At 37.0% G+C, this 17,937-nt stretch overlaps 2 protein-coding genes across 2 annotated transcripts in view; one reads left to right on the plus strand and one right to left on the minus strand.

Moving 5' to 3' along the window:
* LOC141439744 (elongation factor-like GTPase 1) overlaps nucleotides 1-17,937 on the minus strand; it is a 131,521-nt gene that overhangs the window by 65,777 nt on the left and 47,807 nt on the right. The gene's annotated exons all lie outside the window — the stretch shown is intronic.
* dsx-c73A (doublesex cognate 73A) overlaps nucleotides 195-17,937 on the plus strand; it is a 59,128-nt gene continuing 41,385 nt past the window's right edge. Inside the window, 2 exon segments of the mRNA XM_074104112.1 lie at nucleotides 195-425; nucleotides 427-1,059. Coding sequence (XP_073960213.1) covers nucleotides 231-425; nucleotides 427-1,059 — 828 coding nt within the window. The 5' untranslated portion in view covers nucleotides 195-230.

Here is a 17,937-nt window from a genome sequence, read left to right on the forward strand (position 1 = left end):
TCCATATAGTATATGATTAACAGTCGAGAGGTGCCTACATGTTACGTTGTGTTTTAGTCCACACGAAATCAAAATTTAATAAAGAAGCATAACTACACCCAAATGGGGTAGCAGAGGCATTTTCGTATACGATCAAACAGGGCTCGTCCGCCCCGTGAGTGGTGGGTCTTCCGCAGCGCAGCGCCCGCGCAGTCCCGCTCGCTACGTCGCCGCGGCCGCACGCGCACGCGATGGCACGCCCTATGTTCGCACTATTCGCGCTCGTCGCACTCACCGCGCTCGCCGCCACAACCGCCGACCCCCCACATCCCCGACTCATAGACTTCAACCCCTGGGCATGGCTACCTGCCAACAGGAACCGTTCACCATCAATCATGGACTATTTTTTCCCACCATCCCGAACCCCCAAACAATCCATGCTCGACCCCCCCCGCCGACCGGACACCCCCTCAAACTACCATCACCACCGCGGAACCCACTACCCTCGAGGAACGCTCCACGACCCTCGGCCGCAAGTCCACCAAAACAAAATCGACCGCGCCCGCGATCCACTCGACCGCGACTATCCAACCGAAAACGAAAAAAGTCACCCATAAAACGAGCGCGGCCGATACGACAATCGAATTAAAAACTACGCAGACGCAGACGACTAGAATTGAACCGCCGGCTCCGACATCAACAAAAGATTCCACCATACCTTCCACTTATCGGCCGACGAAACATTATACGATACGGCCCGTCGTGCGGACGACGGAAACGCCGACGGCGCTGAATACGGAGACCACTTTGAATACGGATAGCGATAGTACGGAGACAGTTTCTGAGTACGAGACATCAGGTACAACAGTGGAGGAGCCGAGAGAGACGGCACCGACACTGAGCACGGGCACCGAGTCTCGTGCCACGGACCCGGGCACAGCTAGCACGGCCACCGTGGAGGCCAGCACGCAGCCCGACACCACCGCCGCCGACGCCGCCGACAGCCGCGAGGGCTATCTGCCGCTGCGCGACAAGCCTCAGCAAACCCACGTCAAGATCAACGAGCAAACCAAAAAAGAGGTCAGTGCTTGGAACATTGTTGTTTTTCCTAATCGATACACTCTAATAGTTGAAGCTTTCCTAGTTTTACGGACGGTGAATTCTATAATTAACTTCGGTCTGGCCCTAAACATGTGCGCACTTAGTTGTAAATACTAACTGTGTCAAACATAATATAAGTGCTTCGGTATTTGCTCTCGACTTTCAATACATACTCATACTTAGACGGTACATAAATTCCATCTAATGAGCCCTTGCAGAAAGGTTACGGTGCATTCACTTAGCTTTAAATGCGTTCCCACATTAATTGTGCAAATTGATATGAATTATTTATTTCTTAGCAGCTTCATCATGATGCCTACGTATTCAAGGCTGGAAAAAGTATTTAAAAAAATATCATGTTACGCCCTGCGCGCATTTGATAGTAAACCGCCGTTAATTATGAATTTTATACTGCCTGATTATATAGATACAATTAGATCAGTGAATCGATAAATAGTATTTAAAACCTACAATGTTTCATGATTTTCGTAAGTCTCTGTCTCTGTCCTTCATAATATCGTAACATGGGCAAACCGATGTCAGTGAAATGAAAAAAATATCGGACAGGTATTAAGATTTTCTAACATCATTTAGCAGCAATTATGATAATTGTGCTCTGTGTTAAACTACACAACGAAATTACTAAAACATGCGGTCTCCAGTCGTGGACTGTTTCACCAACATTCCATTATTCTGTAATTACACAAAAATTAAAATAACAATAGAATCCATTTTGTTACAAGTTAAACAAAAAACTTAAGTAATTATCATGTAGGAACATTTTTAGTAATTATGGCCGCTTGTTAGCCCGGACACGGAACTTGTAGGAGAGAATTCATAAGGATAAAGAAAAACTTATTGGTGCGATATTTCTGAATTCGTATGCTAATTTGAATATGAAACGAGATTAATTTGTATTCAAAGATTTATTTATTCTAGATTGGTGTGAGAAAAAATTCAGCGGCCAGAAAAATAAGAAAAGTAAACGAATTAATTACTTCATCGATTAAAGGACATAAATGTAACTTTTAGTAAGATGGATGACGTATATTTTCAAAATATTCGCAAGCGTCAAAAATTTTAAAAGTAGAGAGCTGACCAAAAGTGGCCACAAAATAAAAAGAAGCGTATAATGTTTTTTTAAATATGTAATACCAACTAACAAGACGTTTTACGGAAACCACCGGGATGCCCGCAAATACATTAGGCTCTTACATAAAGTGTTTTCATTCATCAAAGACTAAGAAAGAAATGGAGATTATACAAAAAGATTTCTCTAATCACATCGGAGCTGGTACTTTCCTGTCATTAGTTACTTTGTGGTCACCGAAACAGCCGACGCCCGCAAAATTTTGGACGGCAACGAATTTAGTTTGGTTTAAGAGACAGTATTCTTTAGGAAAACTTTCACTCTTATGCAGTTAATCTATCATGGTTAATGAATGAACGAGCATTTTCTTAACTTTGAAAGTTCTTTTGTTGCGCTTAGACATGGCTGTCAGTAATTGGTTTCAGGATGTGGCCCTGCACAAAAGAAAGTCTGCGTGTAAAATTAATAGTTCGTAACAACATACTGTCTGTCATTTTTACGTGCATAAGAAAGGATGAGCTTATTTGTGGTTCTCAGAACTACCGGAGTAAACAATGAAGGCTTTTCAGTTTCGAGATTGAAACATTAAAAGCGGTCTTAAAACGGCTAAAATGTGTGAATTGTAAATGATTGACAAGATAACTGGGGTGAAATCGGACTAATAGCAGCATGGGAAAAAAAGTGTACTCATTTAAGTGCGATAATTGAATTAAAAGGCCCGACGATTCAAACAAATCTCACTTTCGCAAGGTGAAGTAAATATTTAAAAAGGTCGTTTCGGTACTAATCGTGTCTAATTAATCAGTAAACAGTGCAGGTAGAAAGTCCAAGTATCTATCTATCCATCTATTGCGAATTGGAAGAGAAAGGGGCATAGCACCTTAGGCAGGTATTCCCGAAGAACTAGGTTGTATTAGTAGTAAACATAAAATTACAACTCAGAGGAAAGTGTTTCGTAAAGAACTTGTCGAGAAACAAATAATTTTAATAGTGAAGCCTTATGATTATGGAATATGCGAGTATTATTTAAACAAAATAAAATGTTTTTAGTAATGTGACATTACAAAGAGCATAGTAAAATTTTCAACCCACAAGTTAGAATGGTTCAGGGGGTTACATTTTTCATTTCAACTTTAGATGCAGCATTATGAGTACACAGGTACCACGACATTAATATATTATGTCATAATTACACGTCACCATACTTCGGTCGGATCCTAACAATTACAACAAAAAGCAGTTATTATTTTAAAATTTATATTGAATAACGCATTGCATAATTGCATTTCTAAAGTCAAAAGTCTTCTATTACAGCGAATACTGCTTTTCTTGTCCACGAATCAGATGCCGGTGCAAATGGTTCAGAAAATAACTTCGCTAACTATTGTAATAACGCTTTTAACTTTTTAATTTGATTTTCCTGAGTCACAACTAATTCAAAAGTTAAATAATCAATATAAATTGATTCGGTTACATTGCTTATTGCTTAGTCAAGATCACTGATATTTCACTTGCTTCCAAATGCATTATGATTAAATACAATTGAAAGTTTATCGGTATAAAACAAATGTATAATAGAATAACGAAACGAAACACGGGTCATTGTGGTACCTACATAATAAGCGAATTTATATGCAAAGATCAGCAGTAGGAATTGCAAAAAAAAGTAATGGCAGCGATAAGTCACTTTCCAAGGCGATCGTACGAAGCAACCGTTCTCAGATTTAGGGTCTCAATAATTTTACGACTTCACGACAAATCGATAATTGTTAACCAGCAGCAAACGTTAATAGTTAAACTTTCACTTGTTTCAATGAAGTGTAATATGCGCGATGAAAATCTAGCCTCACAGTGCGAAAATACGATTTTATTGTGTGTACGTACATGTTTTTTAAGCACATGCATAAGTATGTTATTAGAGCAGGACGAGGTATGAAAATATCAAATGGTATACGATATGATCTCATTACTACATTACGTACCGAGGCGGCACTATCGGAGTGCATAAAAATAAAACATTCTGCTGAGAGTCGGCGTACGCTAATGATATCCTTATTCGAGTTTAATGGATTCATAAAAGAATGCAGACACAGATATAAAAGTGCACAAGACAAACATTATTACGAATATGTTTGATGTATTTACTATATTTCTCAATTGAACATACCTTTTTAATCTGAACTGCTTCCTTTAATTTTAAACTGTTAAAAGCTTTAAAGCCCAATTGAAAGACACTATTTCGTCATTTGATTCGTAAATCTTGTCGCTGCTTAAAGTGATATTAAGACATTTAATGTTTTTGTCTAATTCGTTTCATCATTCTAAGCTACTGCAGACTTCATATGAATTCTTCGAGCACTTCTCGCAAAAGTTATTGGGTTGTAAACGGAAGATACGACTTAATTTATCCTCTGTTTGATTAAACATTCTTAGACATTACTGAAAGCAAGGCAGGGGTTTATAGGAAATCCGGTCTTGGATACCTGGTAACTGTTTACAATGTTCGAAAAAAGCTTCCACAAAACTTCGGTAAAACAAGATAAATATTAATTGTTTTTAATTTTGATTTTATTTATACGAATTCAACTATTCATAATTAAATGATAAATCAAAATGAAAATGAATGTGAGCTAGATATATTATTTTACGTGTTGATCAAAGTCGCTAAAAGTGTTGTGCATAAAGAGATTCTTGAAATTCAACAGTGTTATATTCTCACCGATAATTTAATTCCCTATCAAGTTAACCATTATACGAAAGAATGGCCGTTTTAACTTGGGCAAAAATACTCCCGAAAAATGATTCCCGTGAAATTTTGTGAGCAGTTTGGATAGTTATATCTATTTTTGTTGGATTCGGTAGGTTTTTTTTTCAAAACGTCGGTGTTTGAAAACGTAAAAATTATTATACTAAACCTTTCGAGTATACAAACATTTTAATAACTATAAATAAAGCTTGGCTTGGCATATGTAACTTAACAAGTTAATGATAATGAACAGTGTTTCTGAAATCGCCGGTAGTTTAGCAGTTAATAACATAATCAAGGCAACAGATGTGGAGAAAGATAAGAGTTTTCGTGCTGTCCGGTGATTTGAATACATCCGTCGCGTGCCACGAACGACACTAAGGTATTCTTATATCATTTATCAAGGTCGTATTAGATATATTTCGATTACTAGTTGAATGTTTACGAAAATATGAAAATATTAGTGCCACTTGTCCCATGGGACTACTGGGACGTAATCGTCTCAGTTGTCCCATCAATGGGACAACTCAATGGGACTAGTGGGATAGACGGAAATTTTGTAATAGTTACAAATCTAATATCATGCAGTGTATTTTCGCGTTCTATCGTGTTAATTGATATCGGAAGTAAAGCAAGATTACATTTGGGCTTTGTTCCAAAAGCTATTAAAATGAAAAGACACATTATTAGTTTTATTTCAGCACTCTTACCATCAGGAGACCCACTTGCTTATTTTCCATCCAGTCGAATAAAAAAAACACTAGTTGTTGCGTTGCCATAATTTTTTTTATTAAACGAAAAAATATGAATTCCCACTAAAATATAGGCATTAAGATTCTTTTAATTAATTATGCAAATCGCGTAATAGATAATCCTTAATATTTATATTTATCTAATAGTTAGATTTCACTTTCGCAAATTATCTCCACTAATTGAGCTCGATGATAGGATAATTAATTCGTGATCAGTTACACTACCGCTTTCCTTTTCTTTTTGCAAATTCTTGGGCAACCCTAGCGACAGCTTTAAAAATTGACGAGATCAATCATGGAAGCGTCGTGCTTTTTTTTTAAATTACGTGAACTTGCGTCCAATGACATAAACGATTCGTCGGAGTTAGTTAAAGATGGCGTTACGTGATGTACCGGTATTCATTCGGTACATCGAGCACGCGATCGCACACGCGAATCAAGCGAGATAAGTTACCGTTTTCGAGTAAACCGCCTACCGCAGACAGTTACGTCCCAAATGGCATTAACCGTCCATGTCGTACCTACTAATTAAATATGATAAGTGTGAAACGCTTCAAGAAATATTCGGTAGGCTGGATACAACCAGGCTCGTTGACTGCTTGCGTTTCTATGCCTATTTCCGTTTTGTTAACAAAGCATAGGTATGTCGTAAACAAAAAATCAGACGTCGAACATCAAATATTACCCATAAATGCATAGGATATTGAACTTTCGATGTACCTACACAGATAATATCTAAATAAATAGTAAAACATAGGGTTTGTTTGATGTCTCAAAGGGCACAGCCCGGAAATCTATTATATACTGGAATATAAATAAAATAATAATATCAAACGAGCTTTTTGACCCTTACTTAAGTCGTTTAAAATTCCATTTGTGCTTAGCAACACACATAAATCGTTAGCTGCGTCAAAGGAAGAAAGATGAGCACGCAGAGAATATGTAAAACAAATAATTTGCGCGACGGCACGGCAAGACCAGCTAGTTCGTTAAGAAGTTATGCTCCGAGAAAAATGTCGAAGTAGGTTCTTAAACGACTAGGAAAGGAGAAATACAACTAATAGTTTCTAATAAAATAAGATATTAAGATCTTTCATTGGTCTTCCCATTTAAATAAATACTTTGCCGCGCAGACTTGTCTAATGACTCTATCGTTCCATTAATAGCTAAGAGGTGTGTATAACATGATTCGTCATCAGACTAAATAAATATGAAAGCGGAACTAAACTGTGTAAATCATATTAATTGCACGCAATTTGTTTCACGTGTTCAATTAATTGTTATTGTGTTTTGATGATCGAAATTATTTGATGAACATTTTCGTTGCGAGACATTTTAGATAGCGTGACGGTATGGCAGTACTTAACGGCGGTAAGGCGGTATTACAGAACAATTGACAGGTTTTGATGCTTTTACCACAACGAGCATGTCATGCCGAAGTGAAGAAGCTAAACTATACTTTTGTAGAAGCCTAAAGCGACGGATTGAAATTTCACTGTGTGAGAATGATAAATCGATTTTTAATAATTGCTCATAGCCGCCTATTTGTAGGAAGCGCGAAGACCTTATTTGAACACATAACTCATCAGAATGACAGATCATTAAGATCGCATTCCATCAAAAGGGAAACTTTCCGGCTTGAATTATTGGCACTATTAGGAAATTTATGGTTCAAAAGCTTTTATAGATGAGGGCACAGGGTTTATTGAAATAAGACTATTAAGCAAAGTAATTATACTTACACATGCAATGTTTAGTAGTTTAGCAACATTATAATTTACATTACATGTAAATGGATAAGCTTAGGTTACTATTATACTCATTTAAATAATGAAAATAAAACGTGAAATAAGTATAAATTAAAGAAACCGGAATATTTCAGCAACATATCTGTGTAATATGATAGGATTTTAAAAACAAAGTATGGGCTTACGTAATATATGCATTTAAGCGGAAAAGTGCTTAAAAGAAGATTTTACTATCGACACAGAAGACATCATCATCAATAAACCTTCGATTAAGAAGGGAAACCACCAGCTTAACAAGAACAAAACCAATCACAAGCAAATGAGCTCCAATAAGTGATAAATCGAATTAGCGAAATTACAGTACGATAACATCAATGATATTGATCTATTGGCCGATCCACGCGTTCGTGACACAGCATTGTTCGACGTCCGCTACAATTATGTCTATGCTTTTAAGATTAGAAAGCAAGAAGTATGGTAATTGGATGTTCGATGTACATACGTAGAAATCATTTTCGCACTCGGTAAGTCGTGAACAAATGTGTTTGTTCGGTGCAAGATCTGGAATAGTTAACTAGTGTAAGTAAGTGTAAAGTCAAGTGTGTCAAAGCATTCGATATTTTTCACATACAAGACATACTTCCGCAATACAAATGCATTGGCTGGAGAGTTTATTGTGTACATGGAAAATATTGGAACTGAATCGCACGGATGAGATCGCGATTAGTTGATTTACAAATCTTAGTTTTACGCCATTTGTGGAGTTCTGTCAATAATGTCACTACAACCTAAAACCCCGGCTCGCACCTCTGAGTTTTTCGAATTTCATGTGCGGAATTACATTTGAAATTTACCACGAGCTATGCGGTGAAGGAAAACATCGTGAGGAAACCTGCACAAACCTGCAAAGCAATTCAATGGTGCGTGTGAAGTTCCCAATCCGCACTGGGCCTGCGTGGGAACTATGGCCCAAGCCCTCTTGTTCTGAGAGGAGGCCTGTGCCCAGCAGTGGGACGTATATAGGCTGGGATGATGATGATGATGAACCTAAAATGGGCTGGAAACATAAGGATTTTAAAAGTACTTCATCAAGCTCGTTCTTTTGTGCCCAAATTAATTTCTAACGAAACATTACGTAACTGCAATTGAGTCAAAAGCTCACACCTCTGCGAATGAACGTTAGTGCGTGACTCCACTGTCTGTCGAATCCACCATTCATGTAACCTCTCAATCTCTCAAAGCATCAAAAGAGCTAAACATGATTTGCTAAATGAATAGCTCATCTCACAACATATGGACAATATAGCGTAATACTTTCATACGGTTTCTAAATTTAGTTATTCTATGATAATAAATAGGATAACTCCTTATTCTGATTGATTTTATTGTTGGATTTAAAAAAACCGTGACTGCGGTAGCAATGTGAGAAGTCAGAATGTATTACGTAAATGTAAAATATGTATGTAATTAAATGTACTCTTACCTTATCTTTATGTTGTAATCAATAAAAAAATGATTGTTATTCATATGCAATTCTATAAGCTATTATCCATCAAACTCTTAATAATGATATCTATCACCAAACTTAATTGCAAATATACCAATGAGAAGGCTTTTCTTACCTGAAACAAAAGAAAACGAATATTTAAAAAATAAACAAACAAAAGGTAATGATGGCATAACATTAGCGAATTCCGAATCGTATGCATAACATTCATTATACTAGAAGCCTCGGGCGAAAGTTTACCGGTGCGGCTGACCCCTCTATTCATTACAAGAAAATCGAAAGTAAAATTAATTCGGCATTGAGATAAATTTGACAGCAATTTCATTAACACGTGTTTTGCTGCCGTTTTTTGCTCCCTAATAGATACGAGTTGAAAAGCACCAGTAATCGCAATACACACTCGATCGAACAGTGATTTGGCTTTATAGAACAACAGCAACTGTTTAGCGTCAACGCGGAACTATAAAGTTCCGACTAGAATTAATCTCGATTTGAATCGATCGTGAGTGAAATCGGAGTAGTGATTTCACTAAATAGATTGATTTAAATCGTGACAAACAAATACACAAACAATTGTTTTAAATTTGCATCAAATTGCCAAGTCATCCGTATAGTTAGGTAATAAGTTAGAATAAGTCATAATAAAGCACTTACTTATTTGTATTTATTTACGAATGAAAAGTGTACTTGATCAGCTTAATGCTGAAGCTGAAGATGCAATATTCACATACTAAATAATCATTATTTAATAATGTAAAGAGGGGAAATCTATAAGTTGACATATTATTTCCGCAATTCTCAGACATATTTGCATGAGCTCATATATACGGTTTGTAATCAGTAGGAGACCGTTAGGGCAGTTATGGTCCCATCTTGGTATCGCCTGGCTAGTACAAGTACTTCATCTAGTGTGGTGTATACGACTTTGCCGTAACAGTACACATATCATAAACGACTTCAATGACGTAAACTGGCACTTTGAACGTCGTTATCGTAGCGATGATCACGCCAGTGTCACAGCTTTATAAAATGCCGGCATACTTTTTGTAAAGGAAGATCGTGTGTTCATAAAAGATATTCTCGGAAAGTCATTGTGCTTTGCAGACTATCTAACCTGACAGAACGAGCTTGGTCTAGTTTGCTTTCTATAAAATTTTTGGTTAGAACGATAATAAAATAAAACCCTGTTGGTAACTGATTGTGAGCTAAAATGCAAAAAGTCCATAAAAGCTTGATGTAAATTGATGAATAACGCTGCGCGCTGTACAAAACATTTGATTATTATTGAGGCATCTACTATAAATCGCAAAGTGCAAAAAGATAAAATGAGCAGTGAAGAAGATAGCAATAGACCCGGTACAATTGGGCAAATTTAAATATAGACAATATAGATTGGAATATTTATAATAACAGCTACATACGACAAAACACATCATTTTCAATAATAGCTATCTAGTATGTGTTTCGCTTTGCGTAGGTACCTTAGTAGAAACAAAAACGTAATATCAATGAAATTTTATTCCAAGAAAAAATATTGACTATGTACAATAGAAACAAAAAAGTAGAAATAGGCAGTTAAGCAAAGTATTCTTTTCTCAGTACCATTACAGACCAGACAAAGAAAATTATACTTTCAGCTCCACTTGTAATGTCTCGAACATGCAAATAAGGTTCTTTCTGCACTTTTATGTTCCGAAAGCAACGGTCAAGAGACAGCGCCGGTTGCTAAAATATCTTGAAATATACCGTAAACAAGTTAAATGACAGTACAATTACACATTACGCTTCTAATTATAAGCAAGAATGTGCACATAAGTGTTTTTTTGCTCTTGCCTCGAATTCGTGCTCACAAATAATCATGTGATCTACTAAACCAGGGTGGTTGTAAGCGGTACAGTTGCTTAACGTGTGAATAACTTGACATAGTAATATATTGTTAAGTGTGACGGCAAACAACTTGTATTGGATGCGCAAACGCAACCTTACGAGGTGCTTTGGGTATTTGCCGAAGACGATTTGATACTCAGTACAAACAGCTCCTAGAAAATAAATTATTTAACTACTGTCTTTTTACAGTACCCAGTTTCTAAGCGAGTCCCAGCTCTGTAAATAAAACAAACAGTTACAGTGGCTATGTCGCAGTGGTCTCCAACGCATTTCCAGTTTCCCGAAAAGGACTAGTTGGAAAACGACATACGTGCAGTTACGTCTAGTTAGGTAAATGCATGTCTAACGACTTTCCCATCTGGGCAATAATAAAAGTGAACACAGTCAGGTTAAGGCCTGTAATGAATCAACATTACTCGCTACAGACAAATTGGCGTGAGCAAAGAAAAAGCTGGACTTGAAAGTGTATCATTTAAATAAGCGGCCACGGGTGTGTATTAATTCTATCTATATTATTACATATTAACATGATAGTTGATAGCTGTGGGGTATTTAAGTAAGTCCAGCAATTATCGGTGTATTTTTAATGGCGTTGATTTTATCGCGATCGAATACAGCCTACCGTTGTTGCATCCAACGGAATTGTGTTCAATAAAGCACTGTGTCAGTTAGCGGTAGCGGCGCTTTTTTTCCTTAGCCTTATCCAATCCACCATGCTCCGCTGCGCGGCCATTCGACAGGCCGAGCTTAATCGCGACTAATAGATGCGGCTCGGTATTAGGGCCGTTGGTGGGATGACGTTGACAGTGCAAAGATAGCTATGCTAATAATGTTTGAACAGAAACATCTACGCTTTGAAATAGTCATGATTATTTGAGATGCAATTTACAAGCGGTACATGTTATTTTCGAAATAATATTAAATCTATGAGCTATCTGAAAAAAGGAAATATCATAAGAGAGAACAATAAAGAAAATAAATTCAGTATTACAAAGCCATAATTGCCTAAAAATCAAAAAAATACGTAATATTGTAGAGTTATCTGACACAACAAGCGTTCATAAATATCTGATACGACTATTTCTAGGGCCGGAAGGACGTGTACGTGTCAGATATTTTTGCACGCTCCGCTGTGGCATCATTATTGCTGGTGACTGTACTTTTGGTATTGCTAGGGCTAAATTGTCTAAAAATCTAAAAATTAGAATATAAAAAATGTGCCCTTGTTTTACCGAAGGTGTATTTTAAATTTCTAACCGGCTGAACATGAATACTTTTACATATTATACTTTTGAATCTGTTAGGGGTTTAAGACTAGATTTCGCTTAGATGTATTCACAGATTTGTTGTAATTTCGAAGCCCATTTTATGGAACATGAAAAAAATAATTGCACCACGTTTAGAAAGCAAAAATATTGGTCTAACACTGTAATAAAAGATCAGGTTCACTTTTCATATCGACTTCTTAATGATAGTACATATCAATGTGTGTTGTACGAAGCCACAACAGCAAAAAGTACATTTCAGTGCGACCTCAGTTCTCTCACCTCTCCCTTCTCTCATCTATCTATTCATTAATTCTAGATACATTCTGATATTGGTATATTTCTGAATGATTCACCGAGTCCAATATTTGATATGTACATCACTACATAAAATATTGAAACTAATCATGTTGAAACAAATTGCAAAAATGATGCAATTTAAAGAAAAAGAAAAATGCAGGAGATATAACGCAAATGCAAATAATTCTTAGTGAAAACATTGCCTTTTGCAATTATATATTTGGATCATTCGAACGTAAGAAGATTATAACATCACAGCATGCTGCAGCATGGTCGATGATTGCGGGTAAGCTAGCGCAAGCAAGACAATATATATTGATAATTAAACATTAATATGTACTTCGGTTTCTTGCACCGCAAATTAGCATTATAGTAGTCTGCGGTATCGATGATCGAAGTTAAGAGATTCCGCTCGCAATCTCGGAAACGTGACCGCTGCTCTTGTTTGCATTGCGGTTGAAATGGCTATAAGCGGACGAAAGTTTCAACCTACATTGTGGATTGAGCACGTATATCACTTGACAATTTCTCTGGTTTGACGCGGGTCACACTTTATTTGTGCCACTGTGCTGCATTACGGAACGAATGCAAAGGTTGTCCGGAAAATGCGTGGCTTGAGATTGATGCATGCATGTCACGCACGCGGCGAAATTCGCGCGTCGGTCGTGTCGTCGATGTGCTGCGACTTTAATACGGACACCAACGACTCCGTTGCCATATTTAGAAAGGAATTAAAGAAAATTATTCAACCACATCGCTTCTGGGCTAGTTAGTTGCTCAATGTATTTAGGGGGTCGGCTTGTTATTCTCCGTGCTAAAAAGCACGATCATCTTAACCCAGTTCATTGAAAGCAAATGAAACATCAAAATAAAACGTCGTTTTGTAAATTAAGACGAGTTTAGTATAGTTACTTTATCAATTATTAACATTCAATTGATTTAGATTCATTCAAACCTGTAATTATACTATCTGTTGCCCGTCACTTAATCTGCGTCTTATGGGAATTTTCTCATAAATGATAAAAATAAGCTTTAGTTAACCAGGAATATCAATACGAGTATATTGTGGTGTAGCTTCTCCAGATAAAATAATTGTTTAATTCGGTTCAGTACTTCCAGTAACCTCCTACATACAAACATAAACAAACAATTTGACAAAAAAACACTTTTTATTATGAATGGTTTATTTATAAATAAGTAAAGGTATGTGAGCTTCAAAATCTCAAACTTCTAATTCAATGAAAGCCGTGAATAGGAGGCTTGATCATAAAATTTTATAGAACAAACAATATTGTAAACGCTTGGCAAGTAAAAAGTTTTCATAGTGTCCTCAAATAAAACTGCAACACATTAACTCCCTAACTCACGAAGTTATTTGATGACAGTAGTAAATACAAAGCAACGTTATGACAGGTCATGATTCATAACAGATTCGCGGATGGCGGCATATCGGGGAAGCGATCGAACGTGCGGCACTCACGGCTTTATATATATCGTGACACAGCTATCTCGGATAACTGGGAATGAATCTAGGATATCGTGGAAAACCTCTCGCGGTACAACACTCACGCATTCAAGAATTCACTCTATAACGTTAATCTTATCTAAGGTCAATCTTTTTATCTTTATTGAACGAAGGCAACCGTGGTAGCGCGGTGGCGGGAAATTTACTGCTAGCGTCTTCAATTGGGTGTTAAAGTTTTGCGATATCACGTCCATAATATTTAATGAGTCAATGCATTTGTAAAATAGGTCATAAGATAAGACGCAAACTATCATTTTTGCTAGTACACGTAGAGAGACTTCAATTTAATATTACAAAGATTCCTTCTTCGTGTTTGATTTTTGCTATCTCTAAACTGTCTTAAAGGGGCACTTACACAAAAAAGTTACCCATTCTTTTTTTTTCAATTTTGGACAAATATGGTTTTTCCTACTCAGAATCAAAAGCACAATCGATTCCGTTCCGGTGGTTTAAAGAAATATCCCAAACAAAAATGGCAGTTTTGTGACTTTTTTTTTCATGCACTCGGTATGGGCGTCACAAAACTGACTCATAAAATTTACATGAAAAAAATAAATACATTTTGAAAGAAAAGGTAGGTACACGTTTTTTTAAAAACGCAATGGTAGCGAATTTCGTATTTAAGATTTTTATTAAAAAAATAGTAAAATAAAGTAAGATCTTGAATTTAATAATTACGCCCAAAAAGACTTAAGACGCAATGCGCAAACCTGTATGCATTGCATATTAAAGAGTGTAGGTTGAAGAACAAGGCTTATCCACGGAATAATGTCTTCACATTGTCAGGTTGATATTATTTAAGGACCAAGTCGTTTATCTTCCCTTCGAAACATCATTTATATTCATGGTTTAAGACGCTGCAACAACGTCGTCATAGCTGGATGCGTGTTTGAACCGGTTCAGTTCAGGGACTTAGATAATTCTGCAAACGCCCGTAGGACGCCTTACATCGCTTCCTGTCTGACAGTCTGGTTTCACTTATTTTAATAAAAACTCTTTATTATAATTATAAGCTCAGTAAGCTATAATGATAACGCAGAAATATATTATTACTATAGGTACAGTAACTTAGGTGCGCACGCATGCATAAATAATGATAATGATGTGACAAATCCAGAATGTAGACACTCTATTTACATGACAAAAAAGCATGAACACGTCTCGAATGCTTGTATTTTTATCAGATGACTAGCATTTGCCTGTGGCTTTGCACGTGTAAGCGATCAGGCCTGGCAATTTAATTGAAATTGAAATATCGAGGATTCACAAGAAACGTGGGAATTCCCAAAAATTACATCGTTGCATACAAAACCCGCAAGATAAGAACAGATATAAAAACGGAAAATGTTCAAATCTACAATGTACTTGTCTTAACAATCGTGACCAATGCAAATAAAGGTTTAAAGGTGCCATAGATTTCATATTTGACATGGCGGTCTACACTTCAGAAGTTAACGAATGAGGTTGTACAGACAATTATACCTGCCCTCCAGTAACTAATGGAGCCCTTATATGGCGGTAGCTCCCTAGAATGGGGTCAACCGCCCACCGACACAACGGTAACAATCGTGAGATTTGAATAGTACAGAACTTGACTTGATACAATATGAAATGACGTGAATGGACGTATCAGTAAGCATTCTAACAGGTGATAACAATAAACAAATTAACATTTTGTTTATTACATGAAGATCAAGTCTTAAAGCAATTTATGAACACCGACATAATACACAAAAAGCTCAACGACATTTCATCAATAAAGACGTTAAACATCACAATGCATATCTGAGTTAATGCGATGTTGATGGACATATTACTGGCACTCGACAGTCATCTTCGAGATGACATCATTTGTCACGAAGTAAATTATGCTAAACATAAATATTTAATGTAGCTCATGCCAGATGCATCTCTTGTAATAAAAAGTGTAGTATCTACGTTTACCAAGAACTGCAATTAACCTTTAGTTCAAGCAGCATGCTACGTACGAGAGAGAATCCGCCTATTATTAAGGTCTTACGGAGAGAGTTCAACCACTTACACGCCCGACTTCCTTGTTAAGAACACGTTAAGGACAATAATTTGTACTTATTAGTATCATCATTATATAACGTTATTGACTTTGACGACCCCAAAGTCTATAGAGTTATTTTACAAAGGAGACTTAATGGGTGAAAGCAACTGAATTGAATCTGAAGGCCTCATCATCCGGTCTGATAACCTTACCAGCTATTGTAACCGACCTACCACTAACTGAACAACAATTGAGAATGAAGACTCGGGTGCGTTGAAACGGCCTTTTCATTTTCCTAAATGAGTTGCTAGTTGATTCTGACCATCTGCAGGGTAATTAGGCGTTGTCGGTACTCCGGTAGCATTGTATAATTTATTGGTGTGGCCAACCACAATAGATGGATGCTTTCACGGGTCTTTTCAACTGTCAATAAAGACATTCTTTAGAAATGCGACAATGATGACGGCGGTGTATAATTAATTATGGCTGACGATTAAAACGAATGAGGCTTTACGAAGTGTTTAGGTGATGAAACAATGTATGTAATGTCAAAATTCTAACAATAAAAATGTCAAAGAGCAGTTTCGCTTGACCGAACCTATAATTCTTTGATTAAGTGTCTATAATCTAAACTGAACTTTTCAATTAGCTTTCTCTATGTATTATAGAACACCATAACATGCACATTTCATTCTGCACGTTAACGTTACATTTTACTCTTAGAAGGCGCAGTTAAGGCATGCGCTCTACAATTTTCTAGTAGCATCTTTAGATGGTTAAAACTATTCAAAGTAAAACAGTTACTTAGACAGCGTAATATCGGGGGTGCTGTGCGAGATGTGCCTATTGCGCTGAAAGCATAGCGAAATGCATCTTACGCACATTTTATAGCCGAGTCAAGTGCAAGCCATCTTCCCGTTACTCACAAATTCCGAGGCAACCGCACAATGGAGGCGTTCGATGCTAGACGCCATCGATGGATAATTTGGGCTCGCATTGTATTGCAGCCTAAGGGCCCTGGGGGCATCAAAGGTATCCATATACGAGGAAACTAGTAGACCGGAACTAGTCCTCAACTTTAATTGAAATTTGACAAAAAGAACGCAAAAACAGATAAAATTAGTCGCGTTTTATTTGGTACGCGTAAACGGGTGTCCGGAATCGAGACAAAAATGGTGTTTGGAGTAATTCAATAAGTGGAGTACCGTTAACTGCCTTTTGTGATTTACACCATGGTGTAAATAACCTCTTGACAAAACGGTGGATCACCGTTAATAAGGCTTAAACTTGGCCACCTAACTAAATGTTAATGTTGTTGATATATTAAATAGCATGAGTATTTTATATGACCTTCCTGAAAGTGTCGGCTTTCTACAGAGAGATTGCTAGCGTCTTTGTCCTGCTTACCGCAAGCAAATTCAAACCTCAATGGATCGTGCAAATTTATGGGGGCCGGCACGGTCGCCTAAAGGCTGTACATCAGCCAAGTCAAATGGCGGAAGCAACTCGGAGCATCTCGGATCGCCGGGGACCGCGAAAATATTACAATCCAGAAATTGCACAACAGAAAACTTTTGCCGGAATGGCTTTTACGGTTCCTTTTTGTTACAAAGGAAATAACTGAATCAAATATTACTTCAGCACGTCTTGTTAAATTATTTTCACCAAGTTTTCCGATCTAGCGATATTTCAAATTGGACATTAAAAATCGGACTAAAGCGTAAATAATTAAGTAATTAAGTAATTGTTATAAATTACGCTACAAATCTTTTTAAGAGTAGAATCCGATTCCAGTAACGGTTATGGCCCTTTGTTGAGAAAATTGGCAGCAAAGTAATGGTCATCGTTTTAGATATGGGTGTCGATGAATCTCAGCCTTTTATTCTGGATACAATATAGCAAGTAACCATATTTCCATATCGCGTTTCGACCCAGAAACCGAGTCGTGAGAATAGCTCGCGGGTCAGCGTCGTTAATGTGATAGTCACGAGTGGACGCATCACTGGCGGCTGCACATTCCCAT

Source organism: Choristoneura fumiferana, chromosome 21 (assembly GCF_025370935.1).
Source record: "Choristoneura fumiferana chromosome 21, NRCan_CFum_1, whole genome shotgun sequence".
In the NCBI taxonomy this organism is placed as follows: domain Eukaryota; kingdom Metazoa; phylum Arthropoda; class Insecta; order Lepidoptera; family Tortricidae; genus Choristoneura; species Choristoneura fumiferana.